General features: G+C 55.7%; 3 protein-coding genes across 5 annotated transcripts in view; 1 reads left to right on the top strand and 2 right to left on the bottom strand.

Moving 5' to 3' along the window:
- Positions 1-2,837: 2,837 nt before the first annotated feature.
- On the bottom strand, positions 2,838-15,249 carry PANK2 (pantothenate kinase 2). Its single transcript, XM_086746176.1, has 7 exons — positions 14,951-15,249; positions 8,659-9,011; positions 7,388-7,641; positions 6,312-6,488; positions 5,954-6,077; positions 4,169-4,294; positions 2,838-3,751 (listed from the first exon to the last, which is right to left on the bottom strand). The coding sequence occupies exons 1-7, from the start codon at positions 15,207-15,209 to the stop codon at positions 3,701-3,703; spliced, it is 1,344 nt and encodes a 447-aa protein (XP_086602302.1). The 5' UTR covers positions 15,210-15,249; the 3' UTR covers positions 2,838-3,700.
- Positions 15,250-17,982: 2,733 nt separating this feature from the next.
- On the bottom strand, positions 17,983-25,096 carry MAVS (mitochondrial antiviral signaling protein). 3 transcript variants are annotated; one of them, XM_086746140.1, is made up of 8 exons: positions 24,997-25,096; positions 23,727-23,856; positions 23,442-23,616; positions 22,814-23,046; positions 21,818-22,406; positions 21,237-21,391; positions 18,571-20,755; positions 17,983-18,536 (listed from the first exon to the last, which is right to left on the bottom strand). In XM_086746140.1, the coding sequence occupies exons 2-7, from the start codon at positions 23,841-23,843 to the stop codon at positions 20,069-20,071; spliced, it is 1,956 nt and encodes a 651-aa protein (XP_086602266.1). In that variant the 5' UTR covers positions 23,844-23,856; positions 24,997-25,096; the 3' UTR covers positions 17,983-18,536; positions 18,571-20,068. The 3 variants fall into 3 exon arrangements, with proteins under 3 accessions (XP_086602266.1, XP_086602265.1, XP_086602264.1); XM_086746139.1 differs by lacking the exon at positions 24,997-25,096 and adding an exon at positions 24,129-24,365; XM_086746138.1 differs by lacking the exon at positions 24,997-25,096 and adding an exon at positions 23,958-24,365.
- The window catches only part of PTPRA (protein tyrosine phosphatase receptor type A), a 118,213-nt gene continuing 116,393 nt past the window's right edge, over positions 24,981-26,800 (top strand). The window contains exon 1 of the mRNA XM_086746136.1: positions 24,981-25,116. The gene's annotated coding sequence lies outside the window, so the exon portion shown is untranslated. The remainder of the gene's footprint in view (positions 25,117-26,800) is intronic.

A 26,800-nucleotide genomic window follows, 5' to 3' on the forward strand; every position in this document is an offset into this window, starting at 1 on the left:
TTCTTAAGGAAAAAAAACGAGGAAAGGAAAAAAAAAAAACCACAAGGAAACAGTTTGCATGTGATTTGACTTGAAATGTAAATAAAAGCAGGTTTTTTTGGAAGAGGGGGTGTGTTTGCGGGGGTGGGGGGGGGGTGCACCTGGGAGACCCTTGTCCTATCCCCCTGTGGGGGGCTGCTGCCCTCTAGTGCTGGCTGCACCCCCAGAGCTGGGTGCAGGTCCGCCCTGGAGATGTTCTGCTGCACCTTCTCCAGAAGGGAACCCAAGAGGTGACCTTCTTGCTGCCCTCCCAGTCACCTTCCGGCAGCTCCAGGCAGCCGTGGTCACGAAGAGCTCGCTGGGCGAAGATTCCCGCTGGTGGGATAAAGCGGCAGAGGGTCCGGCCCCGCCGCCGTCCGGATCTCGCCCCAAAATGCCCAAAACAAACACAATTATTTTGGTGATTTCCACCCCACGGCTCCTGCTCTGGAGAGATTCCTCGTTTCTACCGCCAGTCCAGTTCCTCATCCACACGGGAAAGGCCCGAGGGCCTCCAAAGCGCCGATCAGCGCCTGCCACCGAAGAACTCTTCCACCGAACCCTAAAATGCTGCAATGTACCCTGGAGTGACGCTAGAACCCCCCCTCGGTGGACTGGCCGCTGCCAAAACGCAAAAATAATCCCAGACCCAACCCGCGGCGCGCAAATCCACCCTCGGGCAGCAGCACAGACCCAGCCTAGCGCTTGGGTTTTAGTTAAACCTGGTTTAGAAGCCTGGTTTTAAGGTTCCTGGGTAAAAACATTACGGGTCTGGTGGGAGCGAGGATGGAGAAAGGATCCTACCACCAGCAAGAGGCAAATACAGGTGTTTGTTTTTTTTTTTTCCTCTCCATTAACATGCTTTGAAATGAAAAGCAATCAAGGATTACTTAATTATTTTTAATAAGTTTTAAAAATCAACTGGGAGGACTTGTTTACACCCAGTTCGCCAGCATGTTCTTGAGCTCAGCTCAACCTTCATCCCTTTGCTCTGGAGCTAGGAAGAACGAGACAAGAAGCAAACAAGTTTCAAGTATATAAAAATAACTGTAATATTTTATTACAAGAAGAAAAAAAAAACAATTTATGAAAAAATACACACAGTACATCAGGGACTTCGGTGCTGGACATCAAACCCCAGGGGATCTGCTCAAAATCCACGAGCGACAGACGCAAGCGCGCAGAACAGATGCGGGGAAGCGCGCAGGACGCCGCGCGGGGGCCGTGGGGTCGCTCAGGTTCCTCAGCTCTCCACAGCTTCAAAAAAATCATTTCAAGAGAGCTTCTTCCTCCCGTCACTCAGCTCCCACAGGCTACTGCTGTATTTTTTTTTTTAAAAAAGCCCTTTTTCTGCCAATTACAGGGATTCCCCACACCGACGCGGTCTGTACAAACCCCCCGGGACCAGTTAAACCCGCTCGGCCCACACCAGCCCCGCGCGTTGCTGAAGCGTGACACCAAGGAGCGACGCGTAGGGCACAAGGACATTCCAGAGAGCCGGAGTGCGTTTGTTTCTCCAGGAGTGAAACCAGGGCACGAGTTTGGAGCGCGAGGGTGGGCGATGGGGCTGCGATGGCGGCCGGTTCTGTGAAGTCAAGCCTAGAACACCTTCAGTCAGCAGCTCCACAGCGGAGCTGGTTTTACTACACCTACCTGGGGTATCTGTCGGGGGATTTCACAAGAAATGAAGAATAAACGAGGTCTCCGATGGAACAGATCCCAGAGAAGCTCTGGATGCCCCCTCCCTGGAAGCGTTCCCGGGTTGGCCGGGGCTCTGAGCGACCTGGGCTGGTGGAAGGTGTCCCCGCCCGGGGCAGGGGGGTGGCGTGGGTGGGCTTAAAGGTCCCTTCCCACTCTGTCCACGCTGTGATTGGGGATTATCCTGCTCAAAGCCCTCACCTCTACAAGTACAACCTTACATCAAACACAGAGTGAGACACAACTGAAACCTGCAACTATACGCAGAAAAAAATTCACTTTCACGTGAACGCTGCTCTCTTTTCCTCCCCATTTTTTGGTTGCTGTCAAATCACTGGATGTGTGCGGCAAGTTCCAGCCTGCCGTTACCTGAAGTTTAGAAAATGCCTTGCTTTACCCCGTGTCTGCTGTCTGGGCAGAGCTGACAGGACAGGCTCTGAGAGAAACCTCACGCAGGATCTCATCTAGCAAAATGTCTTCTGAATTTGTAGTTTCTTCCCTTTTCGGCCCAAAAGAGAGGCAGGTACTGTGCGATGAACCCGCCTTGCGAGTACTCGGATCTCGGGCTGCAGCGACGGGCGCGATTCGCCCCGCGCCAGCATCAGAGAGCCGAAAAAAATCAACTTATCCAAAAAGAAACCCCGGCTTTAAAAGATGTCAGGGAAAGGCTGCCTCACCCCACTGACAGATCCACTCAGGGAAGGACAGCTCCTCACACAGCTCAGCTGGAAAGCCAGGGTACCGCACCGCCGTACCTGTTCGTTTCGTGACGCGAGACACGAGTCTGGGCAGAATTTCTGCAAAGAGCAGGGCACAGCAAGAGACAGGAGGAAGGAAGCCAAGATCACAAACTGCATGCACGCTGCTTTTCCTTTTTAAACTGCTCTCCACGATCGGCATCTCTGTTGTTTTGAGATGATTTACTTCAGCGTGCGCTAAGCCGCTTCTAAATCCACACCCCGAGGTCTTTACGGGTTCCAGAGGGCAGCGACCCAGGCTGCAGGCTGCACGCGCAGAGAAACCAGAGAAGAGCACAGCATGCACAGGGGAAGGAGAGGTTTCCCCCGTTAATAAACGTGAAATGGAACGTGACAGAGAAGATCCCAAGTGTACGACAAAGAAGAAGCCATCTCTTTGGTATAGTCATATGCAGCAAACTTTTACAACGCAGAAGTAAAAAAAAAAAACAACGAAAAAAACCCCAAACCAACACTATTACATCTTCAAATTTGCTTTTAGCACATCTGGAGGTCGGAGGCTGACAGACACTCCTACCGCCACGCCAGCACTAACCGCACCTCAGGGGTCGCAGTGGTCCGTACTGGTGTTACGGGCTGAAACCGGGCTCAGCCTGAGCGGATCCAGGGTACCCCAGACCCAGGATTTGTGCCTTACCTCCTGTCTCCAGTCATCTCTACGCACAGGTAAGACAGCGCGCTACCAGAAATAACGCCTTGCTGAGAGCACGACGGCGTTTGCCAGGCCACCGCAGGGCTGAGAGGAGACAGGAGCGTGCGTTTCCCACATGCTGTGCTGATGTTCCTTCTTCGCAGACAACTGACAGCGTCACGCGGATGCAACGGAGAGCATAAAACACTGCAGCTGAACTCTATAAACTGTGAGCTGAGCAGACAGCCAGCACTCAAAGGAATTTGGATGGAGGGAACAGAGTGCACGCTGCTGTCTGTTACATCACCACCATTAAAAGTGGAGAAAATGACATAAGAAGGGCTACTTGATGTCACCTTCGCCACCTTCGGTCGGCGCCTTTGCACACAGACTCCCTTTGAACAAACCTGCCTTGCAACTGAAGCTGGGTTTCAACTTTTACAGACAAAAACACAACAGTGCTCTCCTCTTCTGGTCAGGTCACCCACAATTAGCTTAACGATCGGGGAACGGATGCTTCGAAGCGAAAACGTGGGCTGAGTGACCCAGAAAGCGCCCCGACCTCGCAGGTCCGACGTACAGCATCTGCGCGGAGTCAGGCTGAGTCCAGGAGTTCCAGGAGAGCACCGACTGCTCCAAAATAACCCTGAGGAGCAGACAGGAACAGCCATTAAAAATCCAAGCGAGGGCACACGACTGACAGGAGAACAGGAATATTGCACACACGGTGTCACTGTAACAACTTCTGAAGGATGGTGGGAAGAAATAACTACAGGTGGGTACACTAGAAAATAGATTATTATCGCTGCACGGGGAAGCAGAGCCCCACAGAATCGTCTACACTGTCAACAGTCTTAAAAGGAAGTTCACAAGCTCGGTAGTAAATAACTCTTGTATTAGTTACAAGAAAAATTTACAGTTTTTGTGACCCTACACTGGGCACTGCAGCCACAAAGCCCTGGGAACCTGCAGCGCAGCACGCATCACCAGCAGCTGCCAACTCCACACGGCTCTTTCATGGCTTTGGATTTTGACCCGAGAGAAAATAAATTTAACATTTCACCTCGTGTTCCAAGAAAAGTGCTTTTAACTGTCCCTTCGACCAGTAGTCCAAAGCGTACGCCAGAAGCCTCATGGAGATTGTATTGATCCGAAGGAAATTGCCAACAAACACCACTCGATTAATGTTCTGCGGGGATTAAGGGAAAAAAACAAAAACAATGGAACATTACGGCTGAATTCCATTTTCCATTTGCAATGATGAATACCCCACCTTAGAGTTAAGAGGAAAAAAGTCCCACATCTAGTGCCATTTAAAAACGATGCAGCTTTTCAAATCCATTTTCCAGGGCGACTTGATGAAAACCAACCAGCTGGAAGCAGAGGGAAATCACGAGCAGTTTTGGGCCCCTCAGCACAAGAAGGACGTTGGGTTGGTGGAACGTGTCCAGAGAAGGACAGTGAAGCTGGTGAGGGGTCTGGAGCACCAGTCTGTGAGGAGCGGCTGAGGGAGCTGGGGTTGTTTGGTCTGGAGAAGAGGAGGCTGAGGGGAGACCTCATTGATCCCTACAACGCCTGAGAGGAGGGTGTGGGGAGGTGGGGGTTGGTCTCTTCTCCCAAATAACTTGTGATAGGATGAGAAGAAATGGCCTCAAGGGAACATTTAGATGGGATATTAGGAAAGATTTCTTCACCAAAAGGGTTGTCAAGCACTGGAACAGGCTGCCCAGGGAGGCGGTGGAGGTATCCCCATCCCTGGAGGGGTTTAAGAGGTGCAGATGTGGTGCTTAGGGACACGTTGGGTGGTGGACCTGGCAGTGCTAGGTTAACGCTTGGGCTCAATGCTCTTAAATGTCCCTTCCCACCTAAATGGTTCTGTGGATTAAGTGACCGCTGGAAGCGTGGCGCAGGATCTGCAGGCCATTATAAACACCCGCTGTGCTGTCGGAGAGCAGCACCAGCCCGGTCATGCTCAGACAGGCTCTTTTTCAGACTCTTCCACGCCACCCAGAAGTCCACAGCTCTAACTGCAGCCTTTCCAGCTTCGGAATTTGAACAGAACAGTTGATTTTTTGCTGTGAAACTGAAAATAATTTTCAATTCCTCTTCTTACCAAGGAATCAGGATCAAGTCCTATCTGCTCCTTCACTCACGTCCTTCTACGCATTTCTCTTCCATCCCCACGTTCTTTAACGCTTTCCCCTAACTATTCAGCATCCTCTTTGCACTCAGCTGTGCTCTCCAGTGAGGAATCCGCAGATGCGTTGCGGGCAAGACTGTTTCTGGTCTCTCTTCCCAGTTTCCGCAGTAAATGAAGGCAAACGGTGAGCACGAGGAGTCAGGACGATGCTTCCCCCCGCAGGAGCCGGCATGGGATGGAGCGGAGAGCACGTCTCTGGTCTTTCATAGCCCTGTACAATGCTGCTTGACATGAACGCAACAAGGCAGCACTGTAAAGAAGCTGAAAGCGCAAAGATACAGGAACGGCCGTGGAAGCGGTTTCTTCTGACCAAGAAATTGAGTGCAACTCATAAAAATAACACAGGAAAGGTATCCAGCCTCTGCGCCCCTCCTGTTTAACTCCTGAGCAAGCCGAGGACCTAACGAGCCCAACAGCCAACTCCTAATTAATTCACAGCACAACGACCTGCCTCAAACTACACAGCCCGGCAAGGACAAAACTGACTGAAGAATCCCGAACGAGCGGCTGACAACTCACTGAACATCCAAAAAGACGTACGACCGCGCATCCACAGAAGCGTACGCGAGGAAAGAGGGATTCTGTGTGGCAGCAGCGCGCCAGTGGCGCTTTGCACAGGAAGCGGTGAAGCAGATGTCCCCTCAGTACCTCATTGAGCGCGCACATCCGCGCGATGGAGCCGATGTTGTTCGTGATGGTGATTAAAGTCGCCTTCGCGAGGTCCTCTTTGCTGACGGATTCCCGCTTCTCCTTGCTCATCATGTTTCCAAAGCTGTACAGAGAGTTGTGGGGTTAAAGGTCCGTTTGCATCAGAATTGCAGGAGAAAATGAGAACTGATTTAACCAAACTGATTCATTCATTTCTAAATTTAAAAAGCGTTGCTACCAGTAATTTAGGTCTGTTAAAACAGAAGAGCAGAAGGAAGGGGAGCTCTCCTAAGACACAAAAATCCAGGTTTTCACCCTTGCAGAATCTCCTGTGAAAATAAAAATCAGCAGTCGTTACCTGGACGCGACAGCCCAGCCTGGCAATCCGAATCGCTCGTAGTCTCCTCCATAAATGTCCCGCACTAGTTTGTCCACTTTGGTGCTGTCTCCGTGGGACGCCATCTCTAGGGCTTCTTCGAAGGTGGAGCAACCGGTAAGAAGGCAGCAGAGACCAAAAAAGGTTCCCCCTCCAAGGCTGCAATGTAAAATAAAATGAAAGTCACCCACCTTCGCGTCTAAAGAGATGGAGAAAGAAAATGGCTCGTTCCGCTGAAAGCTGGGATCACTCAGAGTAAAATATGCACGGGGGGTGGGGGGTATTATCATTGCTCACTTTCAGGAAATTCAGGAAAGCTTAAAGCCACAGAGCTCTTTGGCTTTGCCTGGCAACAAGAGCCACATAGAATCACAGAATCACAGGATGGTTTGGGTGGAAGGGACCTTCAAAGCCCATCCAGTCCAACCCCCCTGCCAGGAGCAGGGACATCTCCAACCACATCAGGTTGCTCAGAGCCCTGGCCAACCTGGCCTGGACTGTTTCCAGGGATGGGGCATCCACCACCTCTCTGGGCAACCTGGGCCAGTGTTCCACCACCCCCAGTGTAAAAAATTTTTTCCTAATGTCTTCAAAATGGGTAGCTGCAGCAGTCCAGCAACTGTCTGAGGAGTTACTGCCGTGCCAGCGTTCCTTCCTCCAAAGTACGGCAGCTTCCAGGAGTCAGGATGCCAGTCTCCACTGCAGGGATTGATGCTAGCAGTTGTTAACGTGACCATTCCGAGTGTATTTGGGATAATCCCAAACTATGGGATTATCTGATGGCAAATAAACAGTTTAGAAGGTTTTTTTTTTCCAGCTGCCCTGCTGGAGGAATTAAAGAGACTGGTTGCAGTAAGGAAACCAAAACATGAAATTCAGATTCTGCCTCCCAGGAGGGATCTTTGCTGGCAGAGATACGGGACAGCAGTAAAGCAGGAGCTCGCTCATTCAGCTCACCCCCTTTAACGCTGCTTGTCCCTGAAAATGCCATCTAGATCACAGAAACAACATTCCAAACTCTTAAATTCAAAGTGAATTCACCTCCTCACAGCGCTCACCTGGTGCCCGTTACCCGTTTGTAGTTTTCTTTTGAATACACAGCCAAAATGCTGACCCCCGAGCCGATGTTCACCAAAAGGAGGGGGTAGGGATTCTCCAAGTTGAACGGGAGCTTCCGACATCTTTCGGCATCCGTCGGGTTTTCAAAGTAGTAGCACTCTGAATGCCCATTGAATCCAACCGAGTCGATGTACAAAACTCCTTTAATAAGGCAATCGAGTTCATCCAGCTTACAAAGCTGAAGGTCACCCATCTGGCAGGGGAAAAAAAAAAAAATAAAAAAAGAATATTCAAGAAGTAGCTCAAGATCTGAAGTGTTTATGTTCAGGGCTAGAAAAATCCAAGCTGAATTCCGCTGTCTCTGTTACTCCCTGCGGTGTTTGAGAAGGGTTCCACCTTTCTCCACGCGCACGGGCTGCTAACTGCCCTGGCCCCAACGCGTGCAGACACGGAGGAAGGGGAAGAGGAACACCTGGATCCACAGATGGACGCCATGAGAATCCCACCAACTTCCAAGGGCCTGGTTTAGGCCCTGACTTGCAGGCCTTAGCATGAAAAACCGAGAAAAATGAGAAAAGACTTAACTGTTGGACCAAAAAAAAGAAGAAAACCCAACCAAAAAACCACCCAGAAACCAGAGGAAATTATGAAATTGTTTTCCCCTCGTGTTCCTGCCTCGATTGCATAAAAAGCCTCGTTCTTTGGTGCATTTTGTCAAGTCCTGGTTAAACGTTTTTCACCTATGAACAAGAACCAAACTTAAAATGAAGCCGCGTGATGTCAGATTCCAGCTACTGATTCCTTTCGGTTCACTCACCACCAAATTTGACCGAACCTCCATCAGCCGACTCACACGCGTGTTAGAAATGAAACCACGTGAGCCAAGGAACAAGAAAACAAATATTAAGCACGGGAAAGACAGAAACAAGGAAAAAAAAGCCACAAGACTCAGATCAGCATGACCAGAGATGAGTAATAGAGAGAAAGTCTGGCAAGAGCACACACCATGGAAGTTTGGAAAGAATTTGAGAGTTACGGGAACATTACACGCGCTTTCAGGACAGAAAGAATCCGAATTTGGAGCTGGGAACTTGACTTCACATGCTGTTTCCTGAACGCAGTTTAATTTTGAGTTAGGGACACTCAAAGCTAAGATTTAGAGAAGTTTTAGAGTCAGCAGAGAAAGTTTTCTAGTTTTAAGCTTTCTAAATAAATAAATAAATAGATGTCACTACCAGATCCCAATCGTATAGAAGCCAAAAATGCATACTGTGAGAAAGTCCTGCTCAAATTTGTACGCTCCACCTCCCGTGGCACATAAGGTAGTATGGAGGCTCGAGAAGTTTTTTTCGCTTCCCATTTGAATAAAAGCAGGCATGTCATGAGTAGGAAAGCGTATAAAGTGCAGATTGCCTTTACGTCCACACAGGGTAAGGTCCTTTAGCTCAAGGTGCACATCGCGAATGCCCGTCGAGCCGTAGGCTACGTTTGACGTCAGGTACTTGCGGATGCTTTTGAGATTTTCCACTTCTTCCTCCTCCTCTTCGGCGGTGATGTCCTTCGGTTCAAAATAAACCAGTTTGACCAAGGTCCCTCCGATATCCAAGCCAAACCAAGGAAAGACTAAAGAGAAGAGAAGAGGAGAAAAAAAGAAACGGAGTATGATACTGTCATACCACCAGCAAAATACTTACAAACTGAATTCACTCATGCAATTCTCCAGGGAGTCCAAAACGCAGGGCCGTTTGATCTACTCATTTCTAAAGTGGAAAATACAAGAAAAAAAATAAAATGTTAGCGGTGTGTTCTCTTTCACAAGCGCGGCTTAGACTTCTCTGCAGTGGTTTTGAGATACCGCCCGTTCAGGAGCTCCCAACATTTGACACGCGATCCTCAAAACACTTCCACCACCACCACGCGGCACGCAGCGCAGGTCTGACAGCAGCCGTACCCCGCGAGATACTGCTGCGTTTTAATCCCCAGCTGCTTCTTTTAGCAAAGTCCTGAGCCAGAGCCAAGGGTAATACCGGTGCTTTTACATCAAAGGGATGTTCAAACGTTCACTAATTACAACGCATAACGGAGGTAGACAAGTAATCTAAGATGCCCCAGGGAGACAAAACCAAACGTCTAATTGGATTATTTTATTAGTCAAATTCCCCCGTGGTATAAAAATATGCATCAGTGTCAGGCCCGGCAACGTTTACAGCTGAATTTCTTGGAAAAGATCAAGAGAAAACCCCCATCAGATGGAATCTGCGATTAGAGCCGAGCACTGGAAGGGATTAATACGACTATTAACGAGCTAACGGAGAGAGCTAACAAGATACACGGGCTCCGGAGCAAAGAGAAAAACGCAGCTGCGTGTTACGGCTTAGGGCAGCGGGATGGAACCCTCTCCGCGGCGGGGTGACGCGGTTGCTGCAGGCAGCGGAGGGAAACCGGGCGCCTTCAGAGCACCGCGGCTCCCCGGGAGCTGCGAGAGCCATCAGGCACCCAGGTTATTTTTAAACCGCGGAGTTATTTTTATGTATTTCCATAGAGGCCGCGCTCAACCAGCAACAAAAGAAGTCTTGAAAGGAGATGCAAGCTCTATTTTAGGAGGCACATCCAGATCTCCACCAGCCTCCATTTCCAACGCATTTACTTTAAACAAGAACAGACATAAAAATAACCGTTCACGAGCAAGAGAAAGCGGACTCGCCGTCCAACGCAGAGGGAAAGCAGGAGCAATCCAAGGAGTTTTTTTGGTGACATTTTCTCGTTCTGTAGTCCAGAATTCCAAACTCTATGAGCATTTCAGGATGGCAAGTCCACCAAGGGCTTCACTTGGAGAAAAGTTTAGCGTATGCGCCTTGCTTCAGGACTCCTTCCTAAAAATCTTACTTAAATTAAACGGTGAAGTTACTTCTCAAGAGAGGAACGTTGCCTGCCTGGGCCTCAGCACGTAACGTCTGGTTCCAGAAAGCTCCTCTGACCTGGTGCCGGGAAACCTCCTTCTGATTTCTGGAATATGCTCCTGTCAAGCTACGCAAGGGCAGAAACAGGGAGAGAACACAGGGTGGCGTCTCGGAGGTGCCCTCACTGGGGCGCAGCAGAAAAGCATCCAAAAACTAAGGCACAGCGCCCCGCTGAAGCCACCTAACAGAAAATGCCACGCAGGCTGCTCCATCAAAAAAAAATTATGATGAGGGTGGTGGAACACTGGCCCAGGTTGCCCAGAGAGGCGGTGGATGCCCCATCCCTGGAAACATTCCAGGGCAGGTTGGCCGGGGCTCTGAGCAAGCTGATCTGGTTGGAGATGTCCCTGCTCCGTGCAGGGGGGTTGGACTGGATGACCGGTGTAACCTGCAGCCAGGCTGGGCTCAGGGCTTACTGTCTTCGGTCAGGACTGGCCCTGCTAAACCCCAGCTGGCCCCAAAAAGAGCAGCCGGCCCCCTCTCCGTGCCAGCTTCACGCACCCGCGCAGCACCAGCTGCAGAAAGTTCCTCTGCACGGAGCAACCGGCGCTCTCCATCCGCCAACAGCTCGGCTACACCTTCAGGAAGTCACCAGGGATAAATTCTGAAAGATAGCCTAATTAAGGTAATTAACTTACACCAAAGGATTCTTAATTATGGATCTCTCATTATATACCTCCCAGCCACAGGTTAAGGATCCAAGGAAGATGCGTGCTAGCTCAAAATTAAGTACTCTACCACACCGTAAAGGGTTTTCTAGGCAGTAAAATCTGCACAGAGACCTCAAATAATTGGGGGCCCAGACAAAGCGTCCCCAGTAAACCCATTTTTGTGGGAAATGGGTGTGGCACACAGACAAGACGAGGAAATGTCTTCAACGACATGAAGAACTGGGTTTTTTTTTTCCTTACGCTGACAGGAAGTCAGCCAACACGCAGGGCAGCGACAGCTCTTCCGTATCTGAGTGCTGGGAAAAATCCCCACCGCCCAAGGGAGGGAGGAGGAAGCTCTCTTGGACGAACGCCATAATCACCTGCTGCCGACATTTCTCTTAAAACTCCGATTTTCTTCCCAGCATCTACAGCGCAGTTGAAAGCCATCCAAAGATCTCCCCCTTCTAAGCCCCTACAGCATTTTTTCCAAGAGAGCTGCTGGAGAAGACGGCAGATCTAGGGCAGCGTGAGCACTGGTGGCATCCAGGAGCCTTTGGGTTGATTCTTCTCGGTCAGGAGGTTCACCAACCAGCGCGAGAAGACATCAGCTTTAACGGCCAGGGCAGAAAATCCAAATGCTGCCTCTCCTCACCACCTGCCCTCCTTGGAGCCCTCCGTGCGGGGACTGAGCCTCGCACATCTCTCCTTTCCAAGCTCTCACCAGCCGGAGAACAACGGGAGGATGAGAAACCCGTGGGCAGAGCGCGGGAGGAGCATCGCGGTGCCAACCTCTGGACTCTCCTCCTGCCCAGCACCTTCTGGGAAGCATTCGGTCCCTTCCTGGATATTTGGACATTGAGGATTTTCTGCCTTTCTCCTCTTCTCAAAGCCAGAACCGCTCTCCATTCAAAACCTCCTACAGTCTTCTCCTTACAGAAACTCTCCGTATTACCTGGTGAGCACGATGACAGCCACTAACCCCACTCTCAAACATTGCACAAGACCAAAAAAAAAAAAAAAAACAACCCAAAAACCACAAAACCCCAACAGAATTCAGTATGGAAAGAAGGTGACTTAAGGAACCGGCACCGCTCAGCAGGTCAGGCACGCGACGACGAGCCCCATTTTCATTCGCTTCCCTAACGCAACCTGAATTTGCAGTTCTAAGGCAAACTTTTCTGCAAGAAAAAAAATTCTTCATCTTTTAGCCTGGCAAAGCATCGTTTTCCCTTAGCACAGACACTTTTAAAAGCAGCTCTACACAAGCATTTTCATCCACACAATTCACACACAGCTCTCGGTGTGAAAAATGAAAACACCCATGAAAAATAACGGGTAGATCTGCAGAGCTGCCACCCTCCCTTCATCTTCAAATCCCTTTTGGAGAAGACCGTGAACTCTCCAGGGCAAAAAAAAAAAAATACAATGCCTGTATTTGTTACGTAAATTACTTTATAAAACTGGGCACTGTAAAAATAAAACAAACTCAACGGATTTATTTATTTTGAAGGCTGCAGAAGCGTCAAGATGAAAAAGGCGATGTAATTAAAGAGCGCGCCGCTGGATTCTCTTCGTGCACGAGCAGCTCAAGTGGTCTTCCAGCCCGATCCTTAAGTTACGAGCCAATTACACCAGAAGCTAAAAAGATTAGCCTGGAGGAGCAACGGAGGCTGGCGATTTCGTTGAGCGTATGACAGCATCTCTGCGCTTACCCTAAAATATTCCGCGTTGGATTTTAATAGCATTATGAATTTTACAGCTGAGAAAAAAAAAATATAAATATTCACCAGCATTTAATATAAAGTGACGCTAAGCCTACATACCCCTCCATCTCCAAAAACAGGCTCTGCTAGGAATTCACATGTCACAGACAATTCCAAAACATAAAAAGGTATTTAAAAACCAAAGCCCAGCTCCCCTTCAACGATGCTCCACAGCAGTCAGGACCTTCAGCAAATCTCCGCCTCACAACATTTTCAGGGACACTTCTCGCTCCCTTCCGAGAACGACAGCGTCCTTGACTTCTCCTCCTGTTGCCCACGGCGTGCCGAAAACCACAGCAGCGGCCATAAAGCTCTTCAGCTCCTACGAAACGCACTGAGAAAAGCCTCAAGGTCACCCAGCTGGTTTCCCGCATACCAGCGGCGGACGAGTGGGAGCTGAAGCGGGACATTTTTGATCAGGCGCCCGTTAAGCGGTTTGTTTTCGTGTTCCTTAAGGTGGGATCGAGCGTTTTGACTTCAGACTGTAATTCGCTCTGACACCAGACGTCGTCCCTGTTACGGGCTGCGCTCGCTCAAGCACGTTTCTCTTCCAGTTATCGCAAAAATCGTTTAGAAAAGACCGGCTGCGTTGTAAACCCGAACCTTACTAGGCTGACCTTCCGGACCGGATCCAAATCTTGCCTCGGAAGCTGCCAGAACACCCGTTTCCCACAAGCACCCCGTACCAGCCTCTGCATTTAACTTCACTGCAGCAAACCAGAACCTCAGCGTCCAACTTCAATCCACGTCTTCCACAAAAGACACAGAAACTGCCCCCAAGCGAGGCAGAAAAGCGTGATCACCTACTGCACAGCTCCACCTAAGTCCACCCTGATTTTCATTTTCAGACATCTCCTACGTCTCCCCACAGCCGGCGGCCACCTATTAACCAGCACCGTCTCTAATTAACGACCCCGCAGCTCCCACTGGTAGGTTTTGCTGCGATTTCCTCACGACGGCGGCCACGCACGCGGACTTTCACGCACAAAGTTGGTTTTGCTGCATCTAAATCGCAAGGACGCTCACGGCTGGTAGCGCCGCCCCACCCCTCTGCTAAATTTCTCTTTCATCTATTAATTCTCAGAGAAGCAGGAAACCTCATCATTACCTCGGCGATTTAACGTTAACCTTGCAATCATTTCCCGGTGCGGGGTCTGGAAAGGAAAGGGATCGGCGGTTACACGGCCACGCCGACGCGGCACCGGCATCGCTGAGCTGCGCTCGCCTGGCATTAGTAACGCGAGCAGCACCCAGTTCAGCAAACGTTTCCGAAAAAGCCTTTTGAGACAGAATTCCTATTTTTCACACTAAGACAGGGCAGAAGAGAAGCTTCCTCCGGCAGTTTCCCTCCAAGAGGAAGGAGGCTGGCGTAAGCAGAGGAATAACCACTCAGTTCCAGTGCAGTCACGGCTGAAGCACCTCGCCAGCCGCAGCTCCTGCCGCGGCCAACGTGAAGGCTGCCACCCGTTTTGCACCTCAGCCTCTCCACGGACCGCTCCCCAGACGCCGTTTAAAAACCTGGTTCGGGGGACAGCTTTTCCCTTACAAAGCCCGGTTCAGCCCGTGCCCAGCCCCTGGCAAACGCGCGGGGTCCTCCCCTCCCCACATTTACACCGTTCTCCGTGCTCTCCGTGGCTCTCCTTCCAGCGGTCACCAGTCCAGCCCGCACCCCTGGCTGCTGGCTCCTTCTCCTTGCCCTCTGCGTCCTTTTCGGTGACCTTCCCTCTCCTGCTGCGGTCCCAGGTCCCTGACTCGGGCACCCCTCCCACCAGGCCCCCCAGCCTCACCCCGTGTCCCCAAACCGGCCGGGCTGGGCCCGTGCCCCCACCCCAGCGTCCCCACGTCCCTCCCTGCCCCACTCCCCCTCCATTCAAGGAGCCCCTGTCTTCCAGCCCCGCCCACTCTCCTCTGACCCCGCCCCCTCTCGCCCCACCCCTCATAGCCCCACCCCTTTGCCCCCACCCCTTCCCATCGCCGCTCTGTAAACTCCGCCCGCAGCCCGCCCCTCCCTGACAAAGCCACGCCCCTCCCTGACAAAGCCACGCCCCTCCCTGACAAAGCCACGCCCCTCCCTGACAAAGCCACGCCCCTCCCTGACAAAGCCACGCCCCTCCCCGTCCAGGCCCCGCCCCCGCCGCAGCCCCCGCCGCTCCCCCCGCCCCCCGCCCCCCCCCCCCCGCACTCACGCGGGCGGTTCTTGCGGACCGAGTCCCGCCGCTGCCGGCTGACGGAGCCGCCCCGTTCGCGGGGCTGCGGCCCCGCCGCGCTGTCAACGCCCGCCGCCGTTGCTCCTCCGCCGCCGCTGCTCCTCCGCCGCGGGGGTCCGGCTTCCGCTCCCCCCGCCCCGCCCCACCGCCGCGGCGGCGGTGGTGGTTTCTCCTCCGTGCCGCTGCCGCCGCCATTGCGCAGCGGCTCCATCCGCAGCGCGGCCCGGCCCGGCCCCATGGGCCGCCCGCCCCGCCGCGCCGCGCCGCTCGCAACCGCCACCGCCGCAGCCACCCCCTCCAGCGCGCCTGCGCCGAGCGCGCGCGCCCCCCTCCCCCGCCCCCCTCCTCCGGCCCCCTGGGGGACAGGGGGCGGGATAGGCCGTGAGACGGCCACCAATCCGCGGCCTTCGCCGCGCGGAGCGACGGGCAGCTGCGCCAATAGAAGGCAGGGATCGCACGGCGGACGGGGCGCCAGGACCTCCCCCCGCGCTCGGCTGCGGAGAGTGACAAGCGCGGCTACCCAATGGAATGCGAGAGTTCGGTACGGGGCGGGGATTAAGACGCCTGCGGGGCGGGACGATATGCGGCAGCGTTGGCCTATGGTTTTCCTTTGGGGAGAGAATGACACGAGATCCGTCCAATGATATGAGGCGCCTGCCCGGTCGGGGCGGGAGAAGGCAGGCTGATTGACAGGCCGGGTAACTATGGCAACGCAGAAGTGGGCCGAGGGGAAGGCCGCAGCAGGCCCGGTTGGGCAGGGCCGGGCGGGGGGCTGATTTGCATACGATTTGCATACGCAAATAGCGACCCCCCCCATCCCCTCACCGTGGGGCAGCCCCCCGGCCCCCCCCCATCCCCTCACCGTGGGGCAGCCCCCCGGCCCCCCCCCATCCCCTCACCGTGGGGCAGCCCCCCGGCCCCCCACTATGTCGGTCCCACGCCCCACAGCCTCCGCCATGGCCCCCCCTGCCCTGGGCCCTCAACCTCCGCGATGCCCACCCGCAGCCCAGCTCCTGGGGGCACTGCCGGCGCTGGGCCGCGCTGAGGGCACCGGCACGAGGTGAACCAGAACCGGGTGTTCCTGAGCTCGACACGCCCCAGAGGACACGGCTCGGGCCCTGCTGGGGAGAGCGAAGGTTTCCCTCCGACGGAGGAAGCGACAGACAGCAGAAAGAAGGCCTGTTCCCCTTCACCAGGCCGCAGAGATCAAGCTGGATCCCAATTCCTACTTCCAGCGAGGGCCGATGAAAACACTCAGGTTCTCCAGCAGAAAGGACGCGCACAACAAAACGGGAACCAAGACAGGAGGTTTAGGGGGAGAGACACAAGGGTCGAGGACTCCGGATACATTCTGACCCAATCCTCAACTCCCCTATAAATCACAACATATTTTAAGTGCTGATGCATCCCGTTGTTTAAGCTCTGCCCCTGCTGAGCTGACAACTACAGCAGCAGCCAGCCAGGCAGCACAAACACCGAGGCGACTGCGAAGAGGGGCGCAAGCAACCATCAACAGGACGACATCCAAGAGGAAAACAGACTCCCAGACTACATGACGCCGTTAAACCTCCCGTTGTAACACGATGGAGGATCCTACGTGGAACATTAACTGACGTTTAACCCAGAGCACGGGCGAGCGTGGAAACGCAACCCAGTGATCCACGGTGCTCTTCACCTGCACGGCGTTAATCTCGGCTCGCCGCAATCCCCAGGCATTAACTCGATCCCAGAGGGATAAGCGACCGGCATTCAGAAAAGGCGTAATAATTTCAGGAAGAATTTGCTAAATTCTGGCTGCTGTGGTGAAAACAGGGAAAAGAGATTGGCCAAATTTAGTTTGTAGAATTTCAATATCCTGCTGGGCAACTGCGGGAAGCATATAAATGGGGTTGGTGCTGATATGAGCTAAAGTATAACCTCAACGAATAAAAAGAACTCTTCTTCATAAAATAATTGCCTTCATTTTGTTCAAAAATGAACGCGCTGAGCTTCGCTGTCTGAAATCCAGGCACTACCGAGCCCTGAATGCGTTTCATACACGCCGGTTGTAAGTCAGGAGCTCTTGCTGGGAAAGCAGGAAGCGAGGAGAGCCACCGGGCTGTGAATGCACGGCGGAGCCCCGGGGAGCCTCTTCCGTCAAAGGCAGCGTGGAGAGCGCACGTAACGCTACTGAAAAGGGCTGTTTCCGTCACCTGGGTGGTAAAGGTGGCCCAGCTCCCTTTTCTGTGCGGGATCCCGGGATCCAATTCAACCGGAGAATCTGGATGACGAAGAAGTGTGAGCAGCGTCCCGGGCTCAGGGCGTAGTGCCCGCCTCGGCACACGTCTGCTCATGGTGTGGGCTGGTCACGTCCGGCCTCACCACTCAGCCACAGCCGCCGTTTTCTCCCAAAACACTCTTCTAGCTCACAACGGTTTGCAGCTCAGATCTCTGCATAAGAGCAACGGAGAGGGGATAACCCGCCCCTTTCACCGGGGGACCGCAGAGCCGGTGGGTTTTGGCACTGTCTGAACACACCCCCAAAGCCTGCGAGGTCACCTCGAGTCTCCGGGGTGCTGGAACGGGAAGCGTCACCTCGACACGCCGAGCATGTGACCCCAAAGATCAACGCAAGGGTCTCCGAGGTGGGCTGAGGAGGAGGAAGAGGCGAGGAAGCCGAATTCCCAGCAGACGCTCCTCGACAGGCAGGAAGGGGCTCTCCAAGAAATGGAAACGCGGCTCCGCAGCAGACAGAGTCCCTTGAAATTGCATATGGCAGAAGTTGGGCCAGCAGCCTTCTCTAAAAGCGCCTCTCTTCCTAAATCGGAAACCCAAAGTAGATGAACTGCTGCAGCCCTCCCCCAAAAAAAGCAGAGGAGGGCTGTCTGGATCCTTCCTCGCTCCCTGAGCAGGTAAGTGAGGTGATTTAATTCTCCAGCCAACTTCTACGTGAAAACTTTCCTTGCTCCCCAGAGGCTTCCAAAGCTGAGATCTGTCCCCCCTCATTTTACAAACACACACAGCAACCTCACAAGTTGAGCGTGATTTTATTATACAGTTAGTAAAAGGATTGGTTTTTTTTTTTTCTTTTTACTTTTTGTAAAAGACCTGCAGGGACGCAGCTGATGACGCCTGTTAAAGTGCTACGTGACAGCTGTGAACGCACCAGCACTCCCCAGCAGAAAACAGCGCGTGCTTTTATCGAGTCTGAAGCGGCGATAAACCGGCCGTTTCACGGGCCTGATTCGATGTGAAAAGGCAAAGCGTCGCTAGAAAGCGGCATCAAAACAGATGAATGATTTTGCAGGCAAGTAAAGCATCGGAGAAGAGGGCCTTGGTACGGATGCTGCCGGTTTGGGATCTTACGAACGTCCTCCGAATTTGTCTGTACAAAACCCTCACTGGTAAAATCACGAGAGCTGAGGGAAAAAACCCAGCTTACGAGGGCCTGCTGATGGGGAACCCTGGGTTCTTCTCCCTGCTTGCGGGGAGGGTTTGGACAAGTCACCACGTTACGTTCCGATGGGGAGAACAGCCCCCGCGTCCCCTCTCGAGCAGAAAAGGTCGAGGTGTTTAAAACCTGTCCCTTCCAAGCGGCGGGCACCGAGCAAACGATGAACCTCTCCACTCGGAGAGCAGCCCTGTCAGCTCGAAATCGCCACTGCACCTATTTCTTGTCCTTATCATTTAAGGGAGGCACTTCTTGCATTTTTGGGCAGCGTTAGGAGGGAGGAGCAGCCGTTTGCCCCATTTTGGGGCTGGTGGACCCTTCCCACCGCTGGCCAAGCTCCGGGCATGACGGCTCCGGGAACTCATCCCCTTCCTGCCCCTCTGTCAGCAGGGAAGTTGTATTTTGGGAAGCTGTGCCAAACGGCAGGAATAAATTACTGGACACAGTAAAGCAGGGAAGAAGCAACAGCCTGGATTAGGAGCGCAGCCCAGCCGTCGGGACCAGGCCACTGCAACAGTTTAAAGCCCACGGTTTCGTTGCGGACTCGCCGGATTCAAACCGTGCTGGCCCGCGGCGCGAGCCTTCCGCTGGGCAAATCCACCACCAGGTCACCCAACGGTTCGCCCATTCCTGCCTCCTGCCACAGCTCCCCTCTTTTCCCCCAGCAAATCACTGGGAACAGCGTGGGAACACCCAGAAGTCTGCACTGACCTCTTTAGAGCTTAAAAAAAAAAAAAAAACAACAGAAATCCTCTAGCTACTAACTAAACTGTGTAGATCTAGAAACGGGCACCAGCAGTGAGCGCGCTGGATCGCTTCTGCCCCCAAAAGCTGCCCTGGGCAGGAAGAAGTTGGGGATATTTATTTGAGTTTGAGGTTTGAGAGCCCATCCCTGATCTTCAGGACCAGGGGAGGAACGTAGAATTGCAGAATGGTTTGGGTTGGAAGGGACCTTAAAGGTCATTTAGTTCCAACCCCCCTGCCAGGAGCAGGGACATCTCCAACCACATCAGGTTGCTCAGAGCCCCGGCCAACCTGGCCTGGAATGTTTCCAGGGATGGGGCACCCACCGCTTCTCTGCTTCCCCAGGGTCTTCCAAAGCAAAATCCCGAAAGCAGGACAGGGAGAGGGGGCAGCCCGCACGCAGTCTGGCCCGGCGCGTTCTCATCACAAGAGCGTCTCTCGTCACGAACGAGCAGAAGGCAGCGTGACTTGGTGCACCGGGGTCCTGCCCGGGCACTCAGCACCAGGGGGAAAGGAGCAGCAGAGATGATCCACGGTCCCAGCAGCAGAGCCAGCGACACCGAGTAAGGCAAATTCATCACGAGGTGCCCGGTGAAGGCTGCTGCACAGAAGATGTGGAGAACGGCCATGAGGACTTTCTTTTTTTGACTCAGAGGATCACTCCCTGATCGCTCCTTTTCCACCTCTCTGTGGGTTTAAAAGGAGAAGGCTACAGACAAGAAGATGGTTGAGAAACGAGGGGGAACAGACCCAAACCCCACAGCATCACGCAACTAAGGCCTCTTCCAGAAAGAGATTTAACAATGCCCCTAGCATCCCCACCTCCACTGCTCTTCAGGTTTCAAATGCATTGGCCAAATTCCTGCTACGACGAGGAATCGCCCCGGCTGAGTGACGGTCGTGGCGTCCCGTCCGCTCCAGCGCTATTTCTGCAATCGAGCGTACACCAAAAACGCCACAGCTGAAATCACAGCGATGCCCACAGCCGGCAGGACGTACGGCAGGGACGGTCCGTTGCTGTCCCCAGGGGGGACTTCGGCCTGAGATGAGCTGGTCGCAGCGCCACGGCTCCTACTTGAGTCAAAAACTTGAGGGTTTCCAGGGGAAACGGCTCTGTCTGGGAAGTCGCTGCCTGCCTCAAGCTGGGTGCTGGGATAGCGGTCCACGCGGACCTCGTGGGTGCCCTGGGAGGTGCTCTCCCAGCTCGGAGGAGGAGAGGAGTCTCTGCTTGCTCCAGCTGCATGCTCTTCCCTGGGGTCTTCACGAGCCGCTGGAGCCGGGCATCCTGAGGAGACTCTGCGGAGCGCTTCTCCCGAGCTCGAGCTATCCGTGCTCACCATGAGCGGGTCGCTCCTGAAGGTGAGGCTATCGGACACCCTGGAATTGTGGCTGCTGAGCCCCCAGGAGTCCAGGCAACCGCCAGCCGCCCCTGGGCTCTCCCTAGCCGTGGAGAGGAGGACGCCCGGCTTGCTGAGCTCCGCATCTCCCTCCACGCTGCTGCAAGGCGCCCAGATGCTGGTGGCACAGCTGACTCGGGAGGCCGTCCTCCCAGCTTTGCCTTCAGAGCTTCCCGCAACAGCCAGGAGAGGTTCCACCGAGGCCGGGAGCACCTTTGGGAGACAACGAGAGGGGTTGGGTGCCGCGGGGAGCGCCCGTTTGGCCTGGTCTCAGGCACCTCCATGACGGGACGAGGCCACTTCAGCGCTCAACCGCCGCATCTCCAGCCGCTAACAGCAAGGGTGGGTCACAGGTAACTCCCAGGGCTGGGAGAGTGACCGGGCTCCAGGAGGGAATTTGGGATTCAGTGGGGAGATACGAGAAAGGGGGAGAGATAAGCAGCAAGGAGAGGGATGGAAAGAGGCAGCTGGAAGCCAGGAGACTGGCTGGCAAGTCAGGGAGGGGAAATAAGGAGTGAAAGCCGGACAAACTTGGCTCCCTTCTCCCGTGCTCCAAAACACAGCGTCCCTGAACGACGCTGAACAAACCCCCCACCAGCTCGAAATCTTACACTGCAGCGGAAAACCTCCCGACCCGGGGGACTTTGCAAGGATCTGAATGAAACATTAAGTGGCCACGGGTAAGGTCACCTACTTTCTCCTCTGTTGGCACGGAGGGGGTGCTGCTGGCCATCTCCGCCGCGGGCAGTTTCTTCTCTTGTACAGGAGGCTTCAGCGAGGCGTCACAAGACGGGGCAGCGTCTCTGGGGGCAGGGGTGGCAACCAGGGTAGTTGTTTCCACCCAAGTGCCTGTCACGGAGAAAACAAAGTGTCTTGTCTTCATCAGGAGACCTAAGAGGCGAGTTTTGCTCTTCCCCAAGGACGCTACCATAGCATACTCCCATTTCCACAGCAGGTAGCATGCCTGCCTTCACAAATTCTCATCTTTTTCCCCACAAATCCGTGTTCGCTTGCACAGCAGCAGAGACCGCAGCCCGGTGCATCATCCTCAGGTGACAACAGCACAGAGAGCGGTTCTCCACACCTCCGTGAGTGCTGGTGGGCTACAGAGGCAGACACAACCTTGGGCTGTCACAACAGCCACAGCTACCACCGCTCTTTGGGAGAGTCCCCACGGCCTCGTGGCGGGGCCCCGCCCCATGCCTGCACCTCCTCTGCCTCTCTCCATCCTCACTGTCACACAGGAAGGGGATCCAGCTTGGAAAAGAAACCCACCTCCATCTCCTCCGCGCTCTCCCAGCATCCCGACCCGCTTCTGCTCGGCATCGAACTGCTGCTGTATGAGGAGGGGGCTGCGCACATCCACAAAGCTGCCTGGGGGCTCGCCGTGCTCAGAGCCAGGCACAGCCTGTTTTTTCGGCACTGGGTTCGGGGGCTGCGGCCCCCCGCCGCGAGCGGTGTCCTCCAACCTCGGTGGGGACTCAGTGGAGACGTAGAAGTTCTCTTCGGGCTCGTTCCTGGGCTGCTCGGGGCTTCGAGCGGCGCCCGCATCCCTCGGCGGAAGAGACCTGCGCAGGCCCAAGCCCGGCGCGCCGCGCTGCAGGTGGTTGGCGTTCCCGAAACACCCGTTATCCACGCAGACGGGGTGCTGCTGGCGGCTCAGCCAGTCCCGGCCCCGCTCGGGGGGCGCAGCCGACGGCACGGCCACGCCGGCTGCACCGGGAGTCCCCGCTGTCGCCCACGCAGCCTCGACGGGGTGCGGGAGGTGCCCCTCTCCGCCGTGCCCCTCGCTCACTCCGTCACAGACAACGCTCCCAGGCAGAGGGGGCCGGGGAGTCTCTTGCTCCAGGAGGTTTTTGGGGAACTGGAAGGAAACGAGCTGTGTTAAATCGCTGTGCCAGGATGAGGGGGTCTGGGACCACTGGGGTGCCCCAAACTTTGACCCATGTGAGCCTGGCGATGAGGGGAGGGTCTCTCCTTGGCACCCACCGCACAGCTCGCAGGAGGTCTGCCCGGGATCTGGGAGCCCAAACTAACAGAGCAGACCCCACATCTGTGGGGTGATCCAGGAGGGGAGCAGTTATAGGGCCGTACGTAGGCTATCAGATGCCAAACGCAGCAAGCATGCAGCCGAGATCTGCAATAAGAGGCTGCCTGGGGTGTCCCTCAACAAGCCCAGCGCTTCCACGGGCTCCTCACGCCCCACAGCACCAACGCTCTGGTCCAAAATGGACCTTTGTGTCCCCTGCGGCTGACGCGTGCCCCACTCACCGATTCCTGCACCGGGGCCCTGGCGTCCAGGTCCGTGCTCGTGGTGGCGGCAGCATCGGGCAGGACAGGTGGACAGCCACCGGCGGGCAGATCTCGGCACGGTCGCTCGGCCAACGGAGCGCCCGGAGCAGGATTTGGCCCTGGCGAAGGCGTCTGGGCACTGACGGAGGAGACGGCAGGACGGGCACCGCTGGCTGCAGGAGGAGAGGAGGCTGCGGCAGGAGCTGGGGGACCTGGAGGAGCCAAGGCACTTTGTGAGCAGGGATGACGAGGGAAAATCTGAGGAGACAGAGGATGAGCGCAGGGCTAAGGCAAACCCTCGCGTGCCCCTGCTCTGTCCCATCAGCCAAGCCTGCAGCAGCCCTTAATTCACCTTTCCATTTCCCCTCACGCGAGATACCCAGCCCACCGCCAACCCGAGTGGCTTCAAACGAGGACCCCGCCATCCCCAGCCACGTCACCGGGGTGAGGGACATCCCTGGGGACGGTCACAGACACCTCCAGGCGCCTGGAAACCCGGGGCAGGGAGCGAGGACAGCTCTTCGGCAGATACCAGGAGATACGGTTTGGGTCCCCACCTCCACCAGCCCACCCCGGGGCGGCACCCAGGGACGACGAAGCTACGTACGGACTAGCCAGGAGTCGTACACGTGCTGCAGCTCGTCGGCCAGGTGCCCCGCGTTGTTGTGGCGCAGCGCGTCGATGAGATCCAGTACCCAGCCCTGCCGGCACTTCAGGTGCTGGTAAAACTTGTAGACGGTCGCCTGGCTCCCTCGCATTTCCTCTCGGGCGTGAAGTTCATCCTAAACAAAACACACAGTGGATCTAAGAGAGGATCTGGCTTAGAGGTAAAGCAGCTTAAGACAGACATTGGGGAAGGAGCTTGGCTGGATTTGGGAAAGCAGGAAATTACCCTGTCAGCGTCGGTCAGGCAGCTCAGGGAATCGGCCAGCGACGCCACACGGATGTTCCTGAAATTCTTGAGGTTTTTCAAAATGTAGTCGTACACTTTCTCTTCGGCAAAACCCATCCCGGCTCAGCACCTGGAGAGAGAGAGAGAGAAAGAGGCTTAACCCGAGCGGAGGGCTGCTGGCGCCGCTCGGCTTTTCTACGGAATCACAGAAGGGCTGGTGTCGGACGGCACCTTAAAGATCAAAAGATTAAAGCCAGGAGCTCGGGCTTTTCTGGAGGAGCCTGGCCCCTCGGCCCAGACACTCAGCCTCGCGATGGGCCCGAGGGGAAATCCTGGGCGGAACACACGCAGAGGAAAAACCACTCGGGTTAAAGTTCAACTCTCAACTCTGCTTTCACAAACGTAATTCCCTTCTGCGTATTGCCCGGCCTGTATTTATTTATTTATATCCTTTTTCTTTTTTCTTTTTTTTTTTTTTTTTTTGGCAGCCGGGTGGATCCCGGCCCAGGCCTCACGACACGCGAGGGCCACGCCGAGGCTGCGATCCCGCTCTAGGCCTCGGGCCACGCAACTTGTCCCCGATGGATGGGGAAAGCGGTGGAAAAAAAGCGGAAATAAAAAAAAAAATAAAATAAATAAAAGCGCCGCTGGGAAATGGAGTCCGCCATAGCTGCTCCGCTGAGCCCGCCCACCTCCGCGCGTCGCCGCCGCTGATTGGTCTTCGCGCACGCCCGTCGCGGTGATAGACAGGCGGTGTGAGGGAAGAAGTGCCCGCCCTCTCCTTCCCGGGGCGGGGGGCGGGCGGCGGCGCGGCGCGGGGTCGATACCGGTTGTGGCCTCACGGCGGCGGGACGGGAACGGGGGCGGGGGCGGGGGCCTCCCCTCCGTCCCGCCCGCGGAATAGGCCCGCCCTCCACACCGCCAGGGGGCAGCACGGTAACGGCAACGCCGCCACCCCCCCGCCCCCCCCCCCCCCCGCCTTCCGCGGCACCTGGCGGAGGGATCCGGTTGCGGCCGCCCGGCCCCGCCCCGCTGCCGCCGCCCCTCCCCGTCCTCCGCCCCGCCCCGCCCCGGCCCTGTCAGCGGAGCGCGCCCTGCGTGGAGCCCGCACCATGGCGGCGGGAACGGGCGGGCGGCTGAGGGCCGGTAACCCCGCGGCGGGGTGCTGAGGGGCGGCGGTGCCTCCCCACACCCCTCCCCCCCCCCCGCCCCGATTCCTTTCCGACTCACCCCCTCACTCACCCAGCCCCCCCCCCCCACCCCCCCGCACCCAAAACGGTTTCCATGGTCGCGGCCGCCCGCCGCGGCGTCGTAACCGGAGCCGGTGGGCGAGAACCGGAGAGAGGGAGAAGGAGAGGAGCGGGGCCCGGCCCCGCCGCCGCGCCCTCAGGTGAGCGATCGTGCGGCGGGGACGGGCCCGGGGGCTGTTACCTGAAGGAGGGTGCGGGGGGGGGGGGGCGTGCGGGGGGGAGGCGACAGGCGGGGCCTCGCCGGGCGGCACCCACGCGTGTCCGCGGCCTCTGCGTGGGGCCCGGCTCGGGGCCTGCTTCCCGCCCTGCGCCGGCCCACGGGGAGATGCTGCGAGGCCGGAGCGTTGGAGGGGACGCCCCGTGCTCCCCGTGGGTTTTGGGGCTCTGTGTCCCCTCCTCCCCGTGGGGTCCTGGGGCTCTGTGTCCCCTCCTCCCCGTGGGTCCCGGGGCTCTGTGTCCCCCCCTCCCTGTGGGTTCCCGGGGCTCTGTGTCCCCCCCTCCCCGTGGGTTTTGGGGCTCTGTGTCCCCTGCTCCCCGTGGGGTCCTGGGGCTCTGTGTCCCCTCCTCCCCGTGGGTCCCGGGGCTCTGTGTCCCCCCCTCCCTGTGGGTTTTGGGGCTCTGTGTCCCCTGCTCCCCGTGGGGTCCTGGGGCTCTGTGTCCCCCCCTCCCCGTGGGTCCTGGGGCTCTGTGTCCCCCCCTCCCCGTGGGGTCCTGGGTCTCTGTGTCCCCTCCTCCCCATGGGGTCCTGGGGCTCTGTGTCCCCTCCTCCCTGTGGGTTTTGGGGCTCTGTGTCCCCCCCTCCCTGTGGGGTCCTGGGGCTCTGTGTCCCCTCCTCCCCATGGGGTCCTGGGGCTCTGTGTCCCCTCCTCCCCGTGGGTCCTGGGGCTCTGTGTCCCCTCTTCCCCCCTATCTCCACGCATCCCAAACTGCCTGCCGGGCTCCGGGCTCTCCCACGCTCGGGTAGGTGCCGTCCTCCCTCCTCGCTTGCTTATTTCTGATCTTGGATGTCATCGGGGTGGAAAATGTGACAGGAAGGAAGGGAGGCTTTTTTTTTTTTTTTTTTTTTTTTTTCTTTTCTCCTTTCCTCCTACTAAATATGGGCTGACATTAAAAATCCAAATACTGTCGTGAAAGGAATCCCAGCCCCTGTTTGCTGGAAGAGGGGAAAAACCGACGTTTTCTGGCTTTTCGAGATTCCAGCTGGGAAGTTTCGCAAGGAGCGGCCGGGTCCTTGCCGAGAGCCTCAGGAATTTACTTCGCTTGTTCGCGGGACGCTCTCTGCAGCGTATTCCGCTAAAAAAAAAAAAAAATTAATCATCCCTCCTCTCCCTGGCCGTGGCCGAGGGGGAGCTTGCTGCGAGCCTGCAGGATGCTTTGAAAAATATTTAGGGATTTTTTCCTCCCAGGATAAGAAGGAAAAGGGATGCTGCAGCCCCGGCAGGAGTTTTTCTTCCTTTTTTTATTTTAATTCCTGTTGCTGCAGCAGCCGGTGGCAGGGAAGGAGTGGGTTCGCAAGGAGGATTCGTGTCTCTGTCCGGAATCGGATGCAAACTGGTGCTGTTATTCCCACGGTGAGGTTGGGAAACCGGCTCGATGGTGAGGAACGGGGATGGTTTCGGCGCTTGCCAGCTCCCCCGGTGACCAGGGTGTCTGGGGGGGGCACAGACCACAGCTTTACTGGGAATCAGGGGCGCAGCCTGGGAGAGAGTCGGTGCGTGCCGGGCAGAACACGGGCGCTGCCGCGTTCCCCTTCCACATGTTCCTCTCCGTCCCTCTTGGAGTGCTTTTTTTGGGGGAATGTTTGTGGGAAGCTCCGGGGTTTTT

Source organism: Chlamydotis macqueenii, chromosome 4 (genome assembly GCF_036417535.1).
Source record: "Chlamydotis macqueenii isolate bChlMac1 chromosome 4, bChlMac1.mat, whole genome shotgun sequence".
Lineage (NCBI taxonomy): Eukaryota > Metazoa > Chordata > Aves > Otidiformes > Otididae > Chlamydotis > Chlamydotis macqueenii.

Bases quoted from the DNA above. Each gene is read 5' to 3' on its own strand.
- PANK2 (XM_086746176.1), bottom strand. From the start codon at position 15,209: ATGGGGCCGGGCCGGGCCGCGCTGCGGATGGAGCCGCTGCGCAATGGC. The intron at 9,012-14,950 runs GTGAGTGCGGGG...TCTTCTCTTTAG, and splicing joins GGTCCGCAAGAACCGCCCGC to TCTTTCCTTGGTTTGGCTTG. The intron at 6,489-7,387 runs GTGAGCGCTGTG...TTTACATTGCAG, and splicing joins AAACGGGTAACGGGCACCAG to CCTTGGAGGGGGAACCTTTT.
- MAVS (XM_086746140.1), bottom strand. From the start codon at position 23,843: ATGGGTTTTGCCGAAGAGAAAGTGTACGACTACATTTTGAAAAACCTC. The intron at 22,407-22,813 runs GTGAGTGGGGCA...GTTTCCTTCCAG, and splicing joins GGGCCCCGGTGCAGGAATCG to TTCCCCAAAAACCTCCTGGA. The intron at 21,392-21,817 runs GTGGGTTTCTTT...TCTCCGTGACAG, and splicing joins AGAGCGCGGAGGAGATGGAG to GCACTTGGGTGGAAACAACT.